Source organism: Oncorhynchus masou, chromosome 32 (assembly GCF_036934945.1).
Source record: "Oncorhynchus masou masou isolate Uvic2021 chromosome 32, UVic_Omas_1.1, whole genome shotgun sequence".
Taxonomy (NCBI): domain Eukaryota; kingdom Metazoa; phylum Chordata; class Actinopteri; order Salmoniformes; family Salmonidae; genus Oncorhynchus; species Oncorhynchus masou.
In genome coordinates this window covers 3,203,429-3,221,262 of record NC_088243.1, presented here as the reverse complement: position 1 = coordinate 3,221,262, position 17,834 = coordinate 3,203,429, and the positions used below count along the sequence as shown (strand labels likewise).

The window sequence follows — 17,834 nt, the reverse complement described above, 5'->3', positions numbered from 1 at the left end:
AGATCTATATAGATACTGTCTCTGACTGAGGCCCTGTCTGGAACCATAATGATATCCTCTCCTATAGATCTATATAGATACTGTCTCTGACTGAGGCCCTGTCTGGAACCATAATGATCCTCTCCTATAGATCTATATAGATACTGTCTCTGACTGAGGCCCTGTCTGGAACCATAATGATCCTCTCCTATAGATCTATATAGATACTGTCTATACTTGCATGGTTTTTACAATGCTACTATTCTCACTAGAACCTGTTGCAATATATAATACATGTTTCCAAATGTAATTAGGGGGGAAAACTGAATTCATAATATTCTATTGTATTATGAGCTAATGTTTATGTCCAGTGAATAAATGTTGAATCTCCTTCTATCTGTAACACAGAATGAACTGGCAGTGAGGGAGACTTTCAGAGCACAGAACCCTCAGATAAAAACACTAAACCCTTCAAGGTAAATTGTTAACCCTAAACCCAACCCCAAATCCCTCAAGGCAAATTGTTAACCCTAACCCCAAATCCCTCAAGGCAAATTGTTAACCCTAAACCCAACCCTAAACGCCTCAAGGCAAATTGTTAACCCTAAACCCAACCCCCAACCCCTCAAGGCAAATTGTTAACTCTAACCCCAAATCCCTCAAGGCAAATTGTTAACCCTAAACCCAACCCTAAACGCCTCAAGGCAAATTGTTAACCCTAAACCCAACCCCCAACCCCTCAAGGCAAATTGTTAACTCTAACCCCAAATCCCTCAAGGCAAATTGTTAACCCTAAACCCAACCCTAAACGCCTCAAGGCAAATTGTTAACCCTAAACCCAACCCCCAACCCCTCAAGGCAAATTGTTAACTCTAACCCCATATCCCTCAAGGCAAATTGTTAACCCTAAACCCAACCCTAAACCGCTCAAGGCAAATTGTTAACCCTAAGCCCAACCCCAAACCCCTCAAGGCAAATTGTTAACCCTTACCCTAACCCTAAACCCCCCAAGGCAAAATGTTCAACGGAGCTTTAGCTGATTTAAAGCACAAAAAGGAGATGAATGTCTTGGCCTCCCATCCTAACTCTAACCCATCCTAACCCATACTAACCCTAACCCATACTAACCCTAACCCATCCTAACCTTAACCCATCCTAACCCTAACCCATCCTAACCCATACTAACCCTAACCCATCCTAACCTTAACCCATCCTAACCTTAACCCATCCTAACCCATACTAACCCTGACCCATCCTAACCTTAACCCATACTAACACTAACCCATCCTAACCTTAACCCATCCTAACCTTAACCCATCCTAACCCATACTAACACAAACCCATCCTAACCTTAACCCATCCTAACCTTAACCCATCCGAACTTTAACCCATCCTAGCCCATACTAACACAAACCCATCCTAACCTTAACCCATCCTAACCCAAACTAACTCTAACCCATCCTAACCTTAACCCATCCCAACCCATACTAACCCTAACCCATACTAACCCTAACCCAACCTAACTCTAACCCATACTAACTCTAACCCAACCCATACTAACTCTAACCCAACCTAACCTTAACCCATCCTAACTCTAACCATACCGAACCTTAACCCATCCCAACCTTAACCCATCCTAACCTTAACCCATCCCAACCCATACTAACCCTAACCCATACTAACTCTAACCCATACTAACTCTAACCCAACCTAACCTTAACCCATCCTAACCCATCCTAACTCTAACCCATCCTAACTCTAACCCATCCTAACCCATACTAACTCTAACCCATCCTAACCTTAACCCATCCTAACCTTAACCCGTCCCAACCCATACTAACTCTAACCCATCCTAACCTTAACCCATCCCAGCCCATACTAACCCTAACCCATCCTAACCTTAACCCATCCCAACCCATACTAACCCTAACCCATACTAACCCTAACCCAACCTAACTCTAACCCATACTAACTCTAACCCAACCTAACCTTAACCCATCCTAACTCTAACCCAACCTAACCTTAACCCATCCCAACCCATACTAACTCTAACCCATACTAACTCTAACCCATCCTAACCCATACTAACTCTAACCCATCCTAACCTTAACCCATCCGAACCATACTAACTCTAACCCATCCTAACCTTAACCCATCCCAACCCATACTAACTCTAACCCATCCTAACCTTAACCCATCCTAAACTTAACCCATCCGAACCATACTAACTCTAACCCAACCTAACCTTAACCCATCCTAACCCTTAACCCATCCGAACCATACTAACTCTAACCCATCCTAACCTTAACCCATCCCAACCCATACTAACTCTAACCCATCCTAACCTTAACCCATCCTAACCTTAACCCATCCGAACCATACTAACTCTAACCCAACCTAACCTTAACCCATCCTAACCCTTAACCCATCCGAACCATACTAACTCTAACCCATCCTAACCTTAACCCATCCCAACCCATACTAACTCTAACCCAACCTAACTCTAACCCATACTAACTAACTAACCCAACCTAACCTTAACCCATCCTAACCCATACTAACTCTAACCCATCCTAACCTTAACCCATCCCAGCCCATACTAACTCTAACCCATCCTAACCTTAACCCATCCTAACCCATACTAACTCTAACCCATCCTAACCTTAACCCATCCCAGCCCATACTAACTCTAACCCATACTAACTAACCCAACCTGCATGCCTTATGATTAATGAGACGTGGTGTGATCATAACAACATACAGGAAGTCCTTTTGTTCACCTGACCTAGAATTCAAGTCCTTTTGTTCACCTGACCTAGAATTCCTTACAATGAAATGGCGACTGCATTATCTACCAAGAGAATTCTCTTTGACCATAATCACAGTTGTGTATATCCCCCCCAAGCAGACACATCGACGGCCCTGAAAGAACTTCATTTGACTCTATGTAAACTGGAAACCACACATCCTGAGGCTGCATTCATTGAAGCTGGGGATTTTAACAAGGCTATTCTGAAAACAAGGCTCCCTAAATTTTATCAGAATATCGAATGCGCGACCCGGGCTGGCAAAATCCTGGATCATTGTTATTATAAGTTCTGCGATGCATATAAAGCCCTCCCCCGCCCTCCTTTCAGTAAATCTGACCACGACTCCATTGTGTTGCTCCCAGCCTATAGACAGAAACTAAAACAGGAAGCGCCCGTGCTCTGGTCTGTTCAACAATGGTCCTACCAATCGGATTCCACGCTTCAAGATTGCGACAAACACGTGGACTGGGATATGTTCCACATAGCGTCAAACAATAACATTGATGAATACGCTGATTCGGTGAGCGAGTTTATTAGCAAGTGCATCGGTGATGTTGTACCCACAGCGTCTATTAAAACATTCCACAACCAGAAACTGTGGAATTGATGGCAGCATTCGCGCAAAACTGAAAGCGTGAACCACTGCTTTTAGTCAGGGCAAGGTGACCGGAAACATGAGGACAATACAATACGGCTCTCCTTCACTGCAGCCAACGTGAGTAAAACATTTAAACGTGTTAATCCTCGCAGGGCTGCCGGCCCAGACTGCATCCCCAGCCGCATCCTCAGAGCATGACCAGCTGGCTGGTGTGTTTACGGACATATTCAATCAATCCTTATCCCAGTCTGCTGTTCCCACATGCTTCAAGAGGGCCATTGTTCCATTGTTCCTGTTCCCAAGAAAGCGAAGGTAACTGAGCTAAATGACTATCACCCTGTAGCACTCACTTCTGTCATCATGAAGTGCTTTGAGAGACTAGTCAAGGACCATATCACCTCCACCCTACCTGACAACCTAGACCCACTCCAATTTGCTTACTGCCCCAATAGGTCCACAGATGATGCAATAAAATCACACTGCACACTGCCCTAACCCATCTGGACAAGAGGAATATCTATGTACGAATGCTGTTCATCGACTACAGCTCAGCATTTAACACCATAGTACCCTCCAAACTCCGACCCCGCCCTGTGTAACTGTGTCCTGGTCTTCCTGACAGGCCGCCCCCAGATGGTGAGTGTAGAAAACAACATCTCCACCCCGCTGATCCTCAACACTGGGGTGCGTTCTCAGCCCTCTCCTGTACTCCCTGTTCACCCGAGTGGCCATGCACGCCTCCAGCACAAGCATTTCGCTACACTCGCATTAACATCTGCTAACCATGTTTATTTGACAAATAAAATGTCATTTGATTTGATAACCCTAACCCATACGAACTCTAACCCAACATAACCCATACTAGGATATATTTGAAGTTATATAATTCTTCTACTTCCTTGATAAAGATGATACAGTCCAGCTACCTGTAGATGGTTTGGAAGATGTCTTCAGGTGAGATGCCAAATGTTTTTTCATTTTGGTTCTTCCCCTCTCTGTAAAACATCAAACACAATGACCGTCAGCTGAGAAGCATATGAAAACATAACCCTGCTTAACTGATGCAATGTAACGGTTTATGTGAGGTAGATGAACATGAAATTCTTCTCTTATAACATAATCCAGATAAACTGTTGTAATGTAATGGTTTATGTGAGGTAGATGAGCATGACATTAGTATTCAGTTGGGAGTACATCTTCATTCAGCATCTGATGTTGTATTGTTGTTTAGCCACCTGACAGCGTGCACCATGTTGTTCCACAGAGGGTAGATGGTCTGTGATTGGTAGATGATCATGTCATGAAGAGACTTGGCGCTGCCCTTGGCCAGGTAGAGGTTGGCCACATCAGTACTGCTGTAACAGGCTAGAACCAAGAGAAAAGTAAAAACATTACTGCTATAACATACTGAACTAAGATAACATTACTGCTGGAACACTCTAGAACCAAGAGAACATTACTGCTGTAACACTCTAGAACCAAGAGAACATTACTGCTGTAACACTCTAGAACCAAGAGAACATTACTGCTGTAACATGCTAGAACTAAAAGAACACTACTGCTGTAACACTCTAGAACCAAGAGAACATTACTGCTGTAATGATCTAGATCCAAGAGAACATTACTGATGTAATGATCTAGAACCAAGAGAACATTACTGCTGTAACACTCTAGAACCAAGAGAACATTACTGCTGTAATATGCTAGAACTAAAAGAGCAGTACTGCTGTAATAATCTAGAACCAAGACAACAGTACTGCTGTAACACCCTAGAACCAAGAGAACACTACTTCTTTTATACATTAGAATAGTACTGCTGTAACATGTAAGAACCATGAGAACAGTACCCTGGTAACATGCTAGAACCATGAGAACAGTACTGTGGTAACATGCTAGAACCATGAGAACAGTACTGCTGTAACATGCTAGAACCAAAATAACTGTACTGCTGTAACACAATAACAAAAATAAGAGTACATTACTGCAGTATCACTCTAGAACCAAGAGAACAGTACTGTGGTAACTATAACCAAGATAGCAGTACTGCTGTAACAAGTTAGAATCAAGAGAACAGTACTACTGTAACATGCAAGAACCAAGAGAACAGTACTGCTGTAACACTAGTACCAAGACAAAAGTACTGAACCAAGAGAACCAAGAGAACACAAACTGAAAATAACCAAAAGTAAAGTAACTGTTTATTTTTTAGAACCAAGAGAAAAGTACTACAGTAACACGATGGAACCATGAGAACAGTACTGCTGTAACACACTAGAAACATGAGAACAGAAACAAGCAAGAACTAAGAGAACAGAACTGCTGTAATAATCTAGAACAAATAGAACAGTACTGCTGTAACACTAGAACAAAGACGAAAATACTTCAGAGAGTACAAAGAGTACAGTAGTGCTGTAAAACTAGAACCATGAGAACTGCACTGCTGTAACAGTCTAGAACCAGGACATCTGTACTGCTATAACAGTCTAGAACCAGGACAACTGTACTGCTGTAACAGTCTAGAACCAAGACAACTGTACTGCTGTAACACTAGAACCATGAGAACTGTACTGCTGTAACAGTCTAGAACCAGGACATCTGTACTCTTATAACAGTCTAGAACCAGGACATCTGTACTGCTATAACAGTCTAGAACCAGGACAACTGTACTGCTGTAACACTAGAACCAAGAGAACTGTACATTACTGCTGTAATGTTAAACCAAGATAACTGTACTGCTGTAACACTAGAACCAAGAGAACATTACTGCTGTAACACGCAAGAACCAAGAGAACTGTACTGCTGTATCACTGGAACCAAGAGAATTGTACTGCTGTAACACTAGAACCAAGAGAGCATTACTGCTGTAACACGCAAGAACCAAGAGAACTGTACTGCTGTAACACTAGAACCAAGAGAACTGTACTGCTGCAACACTAGAACCAAGAGAACTGTACATTACTGCTGTAACGTTAAACCAAGAGAACAGTACTGCTGTCACACTCTAGTACCAAGAAAACAGTTTGGCTGTAACACAATAACCAACATTACAGTACATTACTGCTGAAACAAGATAAAACCAAGAAAACAGTTCTGCTGTAACACAATAACCAAAACAACAGTACATTACTGCTGAAACAAGATAAAACCAAGAGAACAGTACTGTTTTAACATTCTAAAACAAAGTGAAAAGTACTGTTGTAACACTAGAACCAGGATAACAGTACAATACTGCTGTAACACTAGAACCAAGAAAACATAACTTCTGGAACACTAGAACCAAGAGAAGAGAACTGCCGTAACACAATAACCAAAATAACAGTACAATACTGCTGTAACAAGATAAAACCAAGAGAACAGTACTGTTTTAACATTCTAAAACAAAGTGAAAAGTACTGTTGTAACACAAGAACCAAGAGAACAGTACATTACTGCTGTAACAAGATAAAACCAAGAGAACAGTACTGTTTTAACATTCTAAAACGAAGTGAAAAGTACTGTTGTAACACAAGAACCAAGAGAACAGTACATTACTGCTGAAACAAGATAAAACCAAGACAACAGTACTGTTTTAACATTCTAAAACAAAGTGAACAGTACTGGTTTAACACTAGAACAAATGGATCAGTACTGCTGTAACACTAGAACAAAGAGAACAGTACTGCTGTAAAAGTAGAACCAAAAGAACAGCAGTGCTGTAACACTAGACCAAAGACAACAGCAGATTACTGCTGTAACATTCTAGAACCAGGAGAACAGTACTGCTGTAACACAAGAACCAAGATAACATTACTGCTGTAACACAAGACCCAAGATAACATTACTGCTGTAACACTCTAGAACCAAGAGAACATTACTGCTGTAATGACCTAGAACCAAGAGAACATTACTGCAGTAACATGCTGGAACTAAAAGAGCAGTACTGCTGTAACACTCTAGAACCAAGAGAACAGTACTGCTGTAACATGCTTGAACCAAGACAACAGTACTTCTGTAACACAATAACCAAAATAACAGTACATTACTGCAGTAACACTCTAGAACCAAGAGAACAGTACTGTGGTAACTATAACCAAGAGAACATAACTGCTGTAACAAGCTAGAATTAAGAGAACAGTACTGCTGTAAAAGTAGAGCCAAAAGAACAGCAGTGCTGTAACACTAAAACAAAGAGAACAGTAGATTACTGCTGTAACATTCTAGAACCAGGTGAACAGTTCTGCTGTAACACAAGAACCAAGAGAACAGTAGATTACTGCTGTAACACAAGAACCAAGAGAACAGTAGATTACTGCTGTAACACTCTAGAACCAGGTGAACAGTACTGTTGTAACACAAGAACCAGGTGAACAGTACTGTTGTAACGTGGTCTACACTGCTATCTGCCCAGCAGCTAGCTAACGTCCACCGTCTACCGAATACCAGCACTGTAGAAACTATTACACTCAACTGAACGACTTGATTAGTGTAGTGTTAGCTAGCTACATAGTTGTCTTTGCTGTCTTCGTATCCAAGATAATTGTGTAGTTTAGAGTGTGTAGACTTAGAGTGATTATCTTAATTTACCGAGGTTAGCTAGCCAGCTATTTGTCGTCCTTAACGTAGGAGATACTGCTAGCTAGCTAGCCAACAGCTAGCCAACGTCTACCGAATAGAACGTCAACAACCCGGTCAACATTCCGCTTCGCTCCACAGGTAGTATCACATTTTCATTTCACTTCATTACATTACAACGGTTTGATTTGTTTGATCGTAGCTAGCTAGCTACATAGCCGGCTAGCTAGCTACATAGCCGTCTTTGTATCAAAGACAATTGTGTAGTCTAGAGCGATTTTCTAGGTTAGCTAGCCAGCTATTGTCATTCTTTTAACGTAACGTAACGTAATCAACACTGCTAGCTAGCCAGCTAGCCCCCGAATAGCAGCACTGTAGAAACTATTACACTCAACGGAACGACTTGATTAGTGTAGTGTCAACAACGCAGCCACTGCCAGCTAGCCTACAAAGTCAACAACGCAGCCACTGCCAGCTAGCCTACTCCAGCAGTACTGTATCATTTCAATCATTTTAGTCAATAAGATTCTTGCTACGTAAGCTTAACTTTCTGAACATTCGAGACGTGTAGTCCACTTGTCATTCCAATCTCCTTTGCATTAGCGTAGCCTCTTCTGTAGCCTGTCAACTATGTGTCTATCTATCCCTGTTCTCTCCTCTCTGCACAGACCATACAAACGCTCCACACCGCGTGGCCGCGGCCACCCTAATCTGGTGGTCCCAGCGCGCACGACCCACGTGGAGTTCCAGGTCTCCGGTAGCCTCTGGAACTGCCGATCTGCGGCCAACAAGGCAGAGTTCATCTCAGCCTATGCCTCCCTCCAGTCCCTCGACTTCTTGGCACTGACGGAAACATGGATCACCACAGATAACACTGCTACTCCTACTGCTCTCTCTTCGTCCGCCCACGTGTTCTCGCACACCCCGAGAGCTTCTGGTCAGCGGGGTGGTGGCACCGGGATCCTCATCTCTCCCAAGTGGTCATTCTCTCTTTCTCCCCTTACCCATCTGTCTATCGCCTCCTTTGAATTCCATGCTGTCACAGTTACCAGCCCTTTCAAGCTTAACATCCTTATCATTTATCGCCCTCCAGGTTCCCTCGGCTTGATGAGCTTGATGCCTTGATAAGCTCCTTTCCTGAGGACGGCTCACCTCTCACAGTCCTGGGCGACTTTAACCTCCCCACGTCTACCTTTGACTCATTCCTCTCTGCCTCCTTCTTTCCACTCCTCTCCTCTTTTGACCTCACCCTCTCACCTTCCCCCCTACTCACAAGGCAGGCAATACGCTCGACCTCATCTTTACTAGATGCTGTTCTTCCACTAACCTCATTGCAACTCCCCTCCAAGTCTCCGACCACTACCTTGTATCCTTTTCCCTCTCGCTCTCATCCAACACTTCCCACACTGCCCCTACTCGGATGGTATCGCGCCGTCCCAACCTTCGCTCTCTCTCCCCGCTACTCTCTCCTCTTCCATCCTATCATCTCTTCCCTCTGCTCAAACCTTCTCCAACCTATCTCCTGATTCTGCCTCCTCAACCCTCCTCTCTTCCCTTTCTGCATCCTTTGACTCTCTATGTCCCCTATCCTCCAGGCCGGCTCGGTCCTCCCCTCCCGCTCCGTGGCTTGACGACTCATTGCGAGCTCACAGAACAGGGCTCCGGGCAGCCGAGCGGAAATGGAGGAAAACTCGCCTCCCTGCGGACCTGGCATCCTTTCACTCCCTCCTCTCTACATTTTCCTCCTCTGTCTCTGCTGCTAAAGCCACTTTCTACCACTCTAAATTCCAAGCATCTGCCTCTAACCCTAGGAAGCTCTTTGCCACCTTCTCCTCCCTCCTGAATCCTCCTCCCCCTCCCCGCCCCTCCTCCCTCTCTGCAGATGACTTCGTCAACCATTTTGAAAAGAAGGTCGACGACATCCGATCCTCGTTTGCTAAGTCAAACGACACCGCTGGTTCTGCTCACACTGCCCTACCCTGTGCTCTGACCTCTTTCTCCCCTCTCTCTCCAGATGAAATCTCGCTTCTTGTGACGGCCGGCCGCCCAACAACCTGCCCGCTTGACCCTATCCCCTCCTCTCTTCTCCAGACCATTTCCAGAGACCTTCTCCCTTACCTCACCTCGCTCATCAACTCATCCCTGACCGCTGGCTACGTCCCTTCCGTCTTCAAGAGAGCGAGAGTTGCACCCCTTCTGAAAAAACCTACACTCGATCCCTCCGATGTCAACAACTACAGACCAGTATCCCTTCTTTCTTTTCTCTCCAAAACTCTTGAACGTGCCGTCCTTGGCCAGCTCTCCCGCTATCTCTCTCAGAATGACCTTCTTGATCCAAATCAGTCAGGTTTCAAGACTAGTCATTCAACTGAGACTGCTCTTCTCTGTATCACGGAGGCGCTCCGCACTGCTAAAGCTAACTCTCTCTCCTCTGCTCTCATCCTTCTAGACCTATCGGCTGCCTTCGATACTGTGAACCATCAGATCCCCTCTCCACCCTCTCCGAGTTGGGCATCTCCGGCGCGGCCCACGCTTGGATTGCGTCCTACCTGACAGGTCGCTCCTACCAGGTGGCGTGGCGAGAATCTGTCTCCTCACCATGCGCTCTCACCACTGGTGTCCCCCAGGGCTCTGTTCTAGGCCCTCTCCTATTCTTGCTATACACCAAGTCACTTGGCTCTGTCATAACCTTGCCTGGTTCACCAACTACTTTGCAGACAGAGTTCAGTGTGTCAAATCGGAGGGCATGTTGTCCGGTCCTCTGGCAGTCTCTATGGGGGTGCCACAGGGTTAATTCTCAGGCCGACTCATTTCTCTGTATATATCAATGATGTTGCTCTTGCTGCGGGCAATTCCCTGATCAGCTTTCTATTTCGCAACAATGCCTACCTCACTCACACCGCCAAACTTACTCTAGTAAAACTGACTATCCTACCGATCCTCGACTTTGGCGATGTTATCTACAAAATAGCTTCCAATACTCTACTCAGCAAACTGGATGCAGTTTATCACAGTGCCATCCGTTTTGTTACTAAAGCACCTTATAACACCCACCACTGCGACCTGTATGCTCCAGTCGGCTGGCCCTCGCTACAGACCCACTGGCTCCAGGTCATCTACAAGTCCATGCTAGGTAAAGCTCCGCCTTATCTCAGTTCACTGGTCACGATGGCAACACCCACCCGTAGCACACGCTCCAGCAGGTGTATCTCACTGATCATCCTTAAAGCCAACACCTCATTTGGCCGCCTTTCCTTCCAGCTCTCTGCTGCCTGTGACTGGAACGAATTGTAAAAATCGCTGAAGTTGGAGACTTTTATCTCCCTCGCCAACTTTAAACATCTGCTATCTAAGCAGCTAACCGATCACGGCAACTGTACATAGTCCATCGGTAAATAGCCCACCCAATTTACCTACCTCATCCCCATACTGTTTTTATTTATTTACTTTTCTGTTCTGTTGCACACCAGTATCTCTACCTGCACATGACCATTTGATCATTTATCACTTCAGTGTTAATCTGCTAAATTGTAATTATTCACCTACCTCCTCATGCCTTTTGCACACAATGCATATAGACTCTTTCTTTTTTTCTACTGTGTTATTGACTTGTTTATTGTTTACTCCATGTTGTTGTCTGTTCACACTGCTATGATTTATCTTGGCCAGGTCGCAGTTGTAAATTTTATTTTTTTATTTCACCTTTATTTAACCAGGTAGGCTAGTTGAGAACAAGTTCTCATTTACAACTGCGACCTGGCCAAGATAAAGCATAGCAGTGTGAACAGACAACACAGAGTTACACATGGAGTAAACAATTAACAAGTCAATAACACAGTAGAAAAAAAGGGGAGTCTATATACAATGTGTGCAAAAGGCATGAGGAGGTAGGCGAATAATTACAATATTGCAGATTAACACTGGATTGATAAATGATCATGTACAGGTAGAGATATTGGTGTGCAAAAGAGCAGAAAAGTAAATAAATAAAAACTGTGGGGATGAGGTAGGTGAAAATGGGTGGGCTATTTACCAATAGATTATGTACAGATTATGAACTTGTTCTCAACTAGCCTACCTGGTTAAATAAAGGTGAAATAAAAAATAAAAAATAACCAAGAGAACAGTACTGCTGTAACACAAGAACCAAGAGAACAGTACATTAATGCTGTAATACTCTAGAACCAAGTGAAAAATACTGCTGTAAGACTAAAACCAAGAGGACATTACTGATGTAACACGCTAAAACCAAGAGAACATTACTGCTGTAAGACTAGAACCAAGAGGACATTACTGTTGTAAAACGAGAACCAAGATAACAGCACTAATGTAACACTAGAACCAAGAGAACAGGACATTACTGCTGAAACACGATAGAACAAAGACAACAGCACTGACGTAACAGTCCAGAACCAAGACCCAAATCCAGATAGCTGATGTTCTGAAAGAGCTGTAAAATCTGGACCCCTACAAATCAGCAGGACTAGACAATCTGGACTCTCTCTTCCTAAAATTATCTGCCGAAATTGTTGCAACCCCTATAACTAGTCTGTTCAACATCTCTTTCGTATCGTCTGAGATTCCCAAAGATTGGAAACCTGCCGTGGTCCTCCCCCTCTTCAAAGGGGGAGACACTCTAGACACAAACTGTTATAGACCTATATCTATCCTACCCTGCCTTTCTAAATTCTTCGAAAGCCAAGTTAACAACCAGATCACCGACCATTTTGAATCCCACCGTACATTCTCCGCTATGTATTTGTTATGGATCCCAATTAGTTAATGTGTAACGGTCCTATGTGTAGCATAGGTGTAGAGAGTCAGGCACAGGACAGCAGATATGCGTAATCAAAGTTCTTTACTCAAAAAGATATACAAAGTAAATCATGAGCCCACAAAGACGGACCGAATTACAACAAACAATCACTCACAAACACAACATGGTGAACAGAGGGTTACATAATAAACAAGTCATTTGTTGAGTGAAGCCAGGTGTGTAAGACAAAGACAGAACAAATCGAAAATGAAAAGTGGATCGGCGGCGGCAAGAAAGCCGGTGACGTCGACCGCCAAACACCGCCCGATCAAGTAGAGGGACCGACTTCGGCGGAAGACGTGACAGTACCCCCCCTTGACGCGCGGCTCCAGCAGTGAGTCGACACCGACCTCGGGGACGACCCAGAGGACGAGGCGCAGGGCGATCCGGATGGAGTTGGTGGAAATCCCGCAGCAACGAAGGGTCCAGAACGTCCTCCACCGGCACCCAGCATCTCTCCTCCGGACCCGCACCTCAGCTTCCTGGAGTGGACCAGCCATCACTGGCCTGAGTAGAGACACATGGAATGAGGGACTAATACGATAATCTGTGGGAAGTGGTAACCTGTGCATACCTCGTTCAGTCCCCTCTAAATGGCCCCACAAACAGCAGACCCAGCTTCCGGCAGGGCAGGTTTCGGGGCAGGTTTCGGGTCGAGAGCCAGATTCGGTCCATCGGTGCGAACACCAGGGCCTCTCTGCGGTGACGTTCGGCGCTCGCTTTTTGCTGACTCACTGCCCATTGTAGGTGCACATGGGCGGCATCCCAGGTTTCCTCCGAGCGCTTAAACCATTCGTCCACTGCAGGAGCTTCGATCTGACTCTGATGCCACGGTGCCAGAACCGGCTGATACCCCAGTACGCACTGGAAATGAGGGAGGTTAGTGGAGGAGTGGCAGAGTGAGTTTTCAGGGGATGAACGCCGCCCACTCCCCCGGCTGGTCCTGGAAATATGACCACAGAAACCTACCCACATCCTGGTTTACACTCTCCACCTGCCCGTTACTCTCGGGGTGAATACCTGTGGTGAGGCTGACCGAGACCCCCAGACGTTCCATGAACACTCTCCATACCTTGGATGTAAACTGGGGACCCCGATCAGAAACGATGTCCTCAGGTACCCCGTATTGCCGGAAGACGTGTGTGAACAGGGCCTCCGCAGTCTGTAGGGCCGTAGAAAGACCGGGCAAAGGGAGGAGACGGCAGGACTTAGAATACCGATGCACAAGGACCAGGATCGTGGTGTTGCCCTGTGAGGGAGGACGATCTGTCAGGAAATCCACCGACAGTTGCGACCACGGCCGTGGTGGAACGAGTAGGGGTTGTAATTTCCCTATGGGCAGGTGCCTGGGAGCCTTGCACTGGGCGCACACCGAGCAGGAGGAAACATAAACCCTCACGTCCTTGGCCAAGGTGGGCCACCAGTACTTCCCACTAAGGCAACGCACTGTCCGACCGATGCCAGGACGACCAGAGGAGGGTGAAGTATGGGCCCAATATATAAACGGTCGCGGAGAGCAGGGAACGTACAGGCACCCAATTGGACACTGGGGGGGAGTGGGCTCTGTGCATAACGCCCACTCGATGTCCGCGTCCAGCTCCCACACCACCGGTGCCACCAGGCAAGAGGCTGAATGTATGGGAGTTTGATCCATGGACCGCTCCTCTATGTCATACATCCGGGACAGTGCTTCTGCCTTAGCGTTCTGGGAACCTGGTCTGTAGGATAGAGTGAAAACAAAACGGGTAAAGAACATAGCCCACCTTGCCTGGCGAGGGTTCAGTCTCCTCGCTGCCCGGATGTACTCCAGATTGCGGTGGTCAGTCCAAATGAGAAAAGGGTGTTTAGCCCCCTCAAGCCAATGTCTCTGCGCCTTCAGAGCCTTGACAACAGCCAACAGTTCCGGTCCCCCACATCATAGTTTCGCTACACCGGGCTGAGCTTCTTCGAAAACGAAGCACAGGGGCGGAGCTTTGGTGGCATGCCCGAGCGCTGAGAGAGCACGGCTCCTATCCCAGCCTCGGACGCGTCCACCTCCACTATGAACGCCAAAGAGGGATCCAGATGAGCCAATACGGGAGCCGAGGTAAACAGAGCCTTCAGGTGACCAAAAGCCCTGCCCGCCTCAGCTGACCACTGCAGCCGCACCGGTCCCCCTTCAGCAGTGAGGTAATGGGAGCTGCTACCTGACCAAAACCCCCGGGTAAACCTCCGGTAGTAGTTGGTAAACCCTAGAAACCGCTGCACTTCCTTTACCGTGGTGGAAGTCGGCCAATTACGCACGGCTGAAATCCGGTCACTCTCCATCTCCACCCCTGATGTGGAAATGTGGTACCCTAGGAATGAGACGGACTGTTGGAAGAACAGACATTTATCAGCCTTGACGTACAGGTCATGCTCCAACAGTCGACCAAGCAACCTACGCACCAGGGACACATGCTCGGCACGTGTAGCGGAGTATATCAGAATGTCGTCGATATACACCACTACACCCTGCCCGTGCAGGTCCCTGAAAATCTCGTCAACAAAGGCCTGGAAGACTGATGGAGCATTTACCAACCCATACGGCATGACGAGGTACTCATAGTGCCCTGAGGTGGTACTAAATGCCGTTTTCCACTCGTCTCCCTCTCAGATACACAGCAGGTTGTAAGCGCTCCTGAGATCCAATTTGTGAAGAAGTGGGCCCTGTGCATTGACTCGATCGCACTGGCTATTTGAGGCAGCGGGTAGCTGTACCTCACAGTGATCTGATTGATACATCGATCGTCAATACACGGGCGCAGACCTCCATCCCTCTTCTTCACAAAAAAGAAACTTGATGAGGCAGGTGAAGTGGAAGGCCGAATGTATCCCTGCCTCAGGGATTCGGAGACATATGTTTCCATAGCCACCGTATCCTCCTGTTACCGAGGATACACGTGACTCCTGGGAAGTGCTGCGTCTCTCAGGAGATTTATCGCACAATCCCCCCGTCGATGAGGTGGTAAATCAGTCACCCTCTTCTTACAGAAGGCGAGAGCCAAATCGGCATATTCTGAGGGGATGCGCATGGTGGAAACCTGGTCTGGACTTTCCACTGCCTTCGCACCGATGGAAACCCACACACACCTCCCTGAGCACTCTTGTGACCACCCCTTGAGAGCCCTCTGTTGCCTCAAAATAGTGGGGTTGTGACAGGCCAACCAGGGTAAGCCCAGCACCACAGGAAACGCAGGAGAATCAATAAGGAAGAGACTGATTCTCTCCTTATGACCCTCCTGCGTAACCATGTCTGGTGGAGCGCTGGCTTCCCTAATCAGCCCTGACCCTAATGGTTGACTATCTAGGGCGTGCACAGGGAAGGGCATATCCACAGGAACAAACTATGGGCAAATGAACGGTCAATAAAATTCCCAGCTGTGCCTGAATCTACTAGAGCCTTATGCTGGGAATGCGGGGAAAACTCAGGAAATGAAATAAACACATATATGTGAGCAACAGGGAGCTCTGGGTGAGCCTGGTGCCGACTCACCTGGGGTGACACGACAGTGCCCTGCCTGCTGCCTCGACTCCCTGAAGAACCTCCCCGGCACCAACCAGCAGTGTGCCCTCTGCGGCCACAGATGGTGCAGGGAAGGGCCCCTCCTCCGGTCGCCCTAAGGGCAGCACCTCCCAGCTCCATGGGTGTCGGAGTGGAGGTGCTGAGGGATGGAACTGACAGACCCTGATCCGGACGTCCGCGGGCAGTTGTCCAGCTGGATGAACAGCAGGTTGTCCAGCTGGATGAACAGGTCCACCAACTGGTCCAATGTGAGGGTCGTGTCGCGACAGGCCAACTCCCGACGGACGTCCTCATGCAGACTGCACCGGTAGTGATCGATCAGGGCCCTGTCGTTCCATTCCGCGCTGGCGACCAGGGTCCGGATGTCCAAGGCGAAATCCTACGTGCTCCTTGTCCACTGCCTCAGGTGGAACAGACGTTCACCCACCGCTCGACCCTCAGGCGGGTGGTCGAACACTGCCCGAAAGCGGCGGGTGAACTCTGAGTAATGGTCCAACGCCGCGGCTCCCTCACTCCATACGGCGTTGGCCCACTCCAAGGCTTTCCCTGAGATGCAGGAGACGAGGGCGGACAAGCTCTCACGCCCCGAAGGAGCCGGGTGGACGGTCGCCAGTTAGAGCTCCAGCTGGAGTAGTGTCTGGTGTCTGGCAGCCGTCCCATCATACTCCCTCGGGAGCGCAAGTCGTATCCTGCCGGAACCGGGTGAAGGAGGGGTAGACAGTGGGACCTGCTGTAGTGGGGCTGGTGGAGGCGCTGGAAAACCTTCTGCTCTCTCCAAACGATCCATTGTCAGCAGCACGCGATCCATGACGGTGCCCAGACGTTACAACATGGTCACGTGGTGCTGAACGCGCTCCTCCACTGCAACAGGGAGGATGTCTACTCCTGCTGACTCCATTCTTCGGGTGAGTGATTCTGTAACGGTCCTGTGTGTAGCTGGTGAAGTGTCAGGCGCAGGACAGCAGATATGCGTAATCAAAGTTCTTTACTCAAAAAGACAAATATACAAAGTAAATCACAAGCCCACAAAGACGGACCGAATTACAACAATCACTCATAAACACAACATGGGGAACAGAGAGTTACATAATAAACAAGTCATTTGTTGAGTGAAGCCAGGTGTGTAAGATAAAGACAGAACAAATGGATCGGCGGCGACTAGAAAGCCGGCGACGTCTACCGCCGAAAGCCGCCCGAACAAGGAGAGAGACCGACTTCGGCGGAAGTCGTGACATCATGCCAAGGCAGCAGATACTCTTCCTGGGATTTATTATGGATCCCCATTAGTTCCTGCCAAGGCAGCAGCTAGTCTTCATGGGGTTTATTATGGATCCCCATTAGTTCATGCCAAGGCAGCAGCTAGTCTTCATGGGGTTTATTATGGATCCCCATTAGTTCCTGACAAGGCAGCAGCTACTCTTGCTGGGATTTATTATGGATCCTCATTAGTACCTGCCAAGGCAGCAGCTACTCTTCCTGGGGTTTATTATGGATCCCCATTTGTTCCTGCCAAGGCAGCAGCTACTCGTCATGGGG

At 47.1% G+C, this 17,834-nt stretch overlaps 1 protein-coding gene across 2 annotated transcripts in view; it reads right to left on the bottom strand.

Moving 5' to 3' along the window:
* The window catches only part of asmt2 (acetylserotonin O-methyltransferase 2), a 59,884-nt gene that overhangs the window by 18,109 nt on the left and 23,941 nt on the right, over positions 1 to 17,834 (bottom strand). For both annotated transcript variants that reach the window (XM_064953105.1, XM_064953106.1), the window contains exons 4-5: positions 4,623 to 4,752; positions 4,314 to 4,382 (exon numbers count right to left, since the gene is read on the bottom strand). In XM_064953105.1, coding sequence (XP_064809177.1) covers positions 4,314 to 4,382; positions 4,623 to 4,752 — 199 coding nt within the window. The remainder of the gene's footprint in view (positions 1 to 4,313; positions 4,383 to 4,622; positions 4,753 to 17,834) is intronic.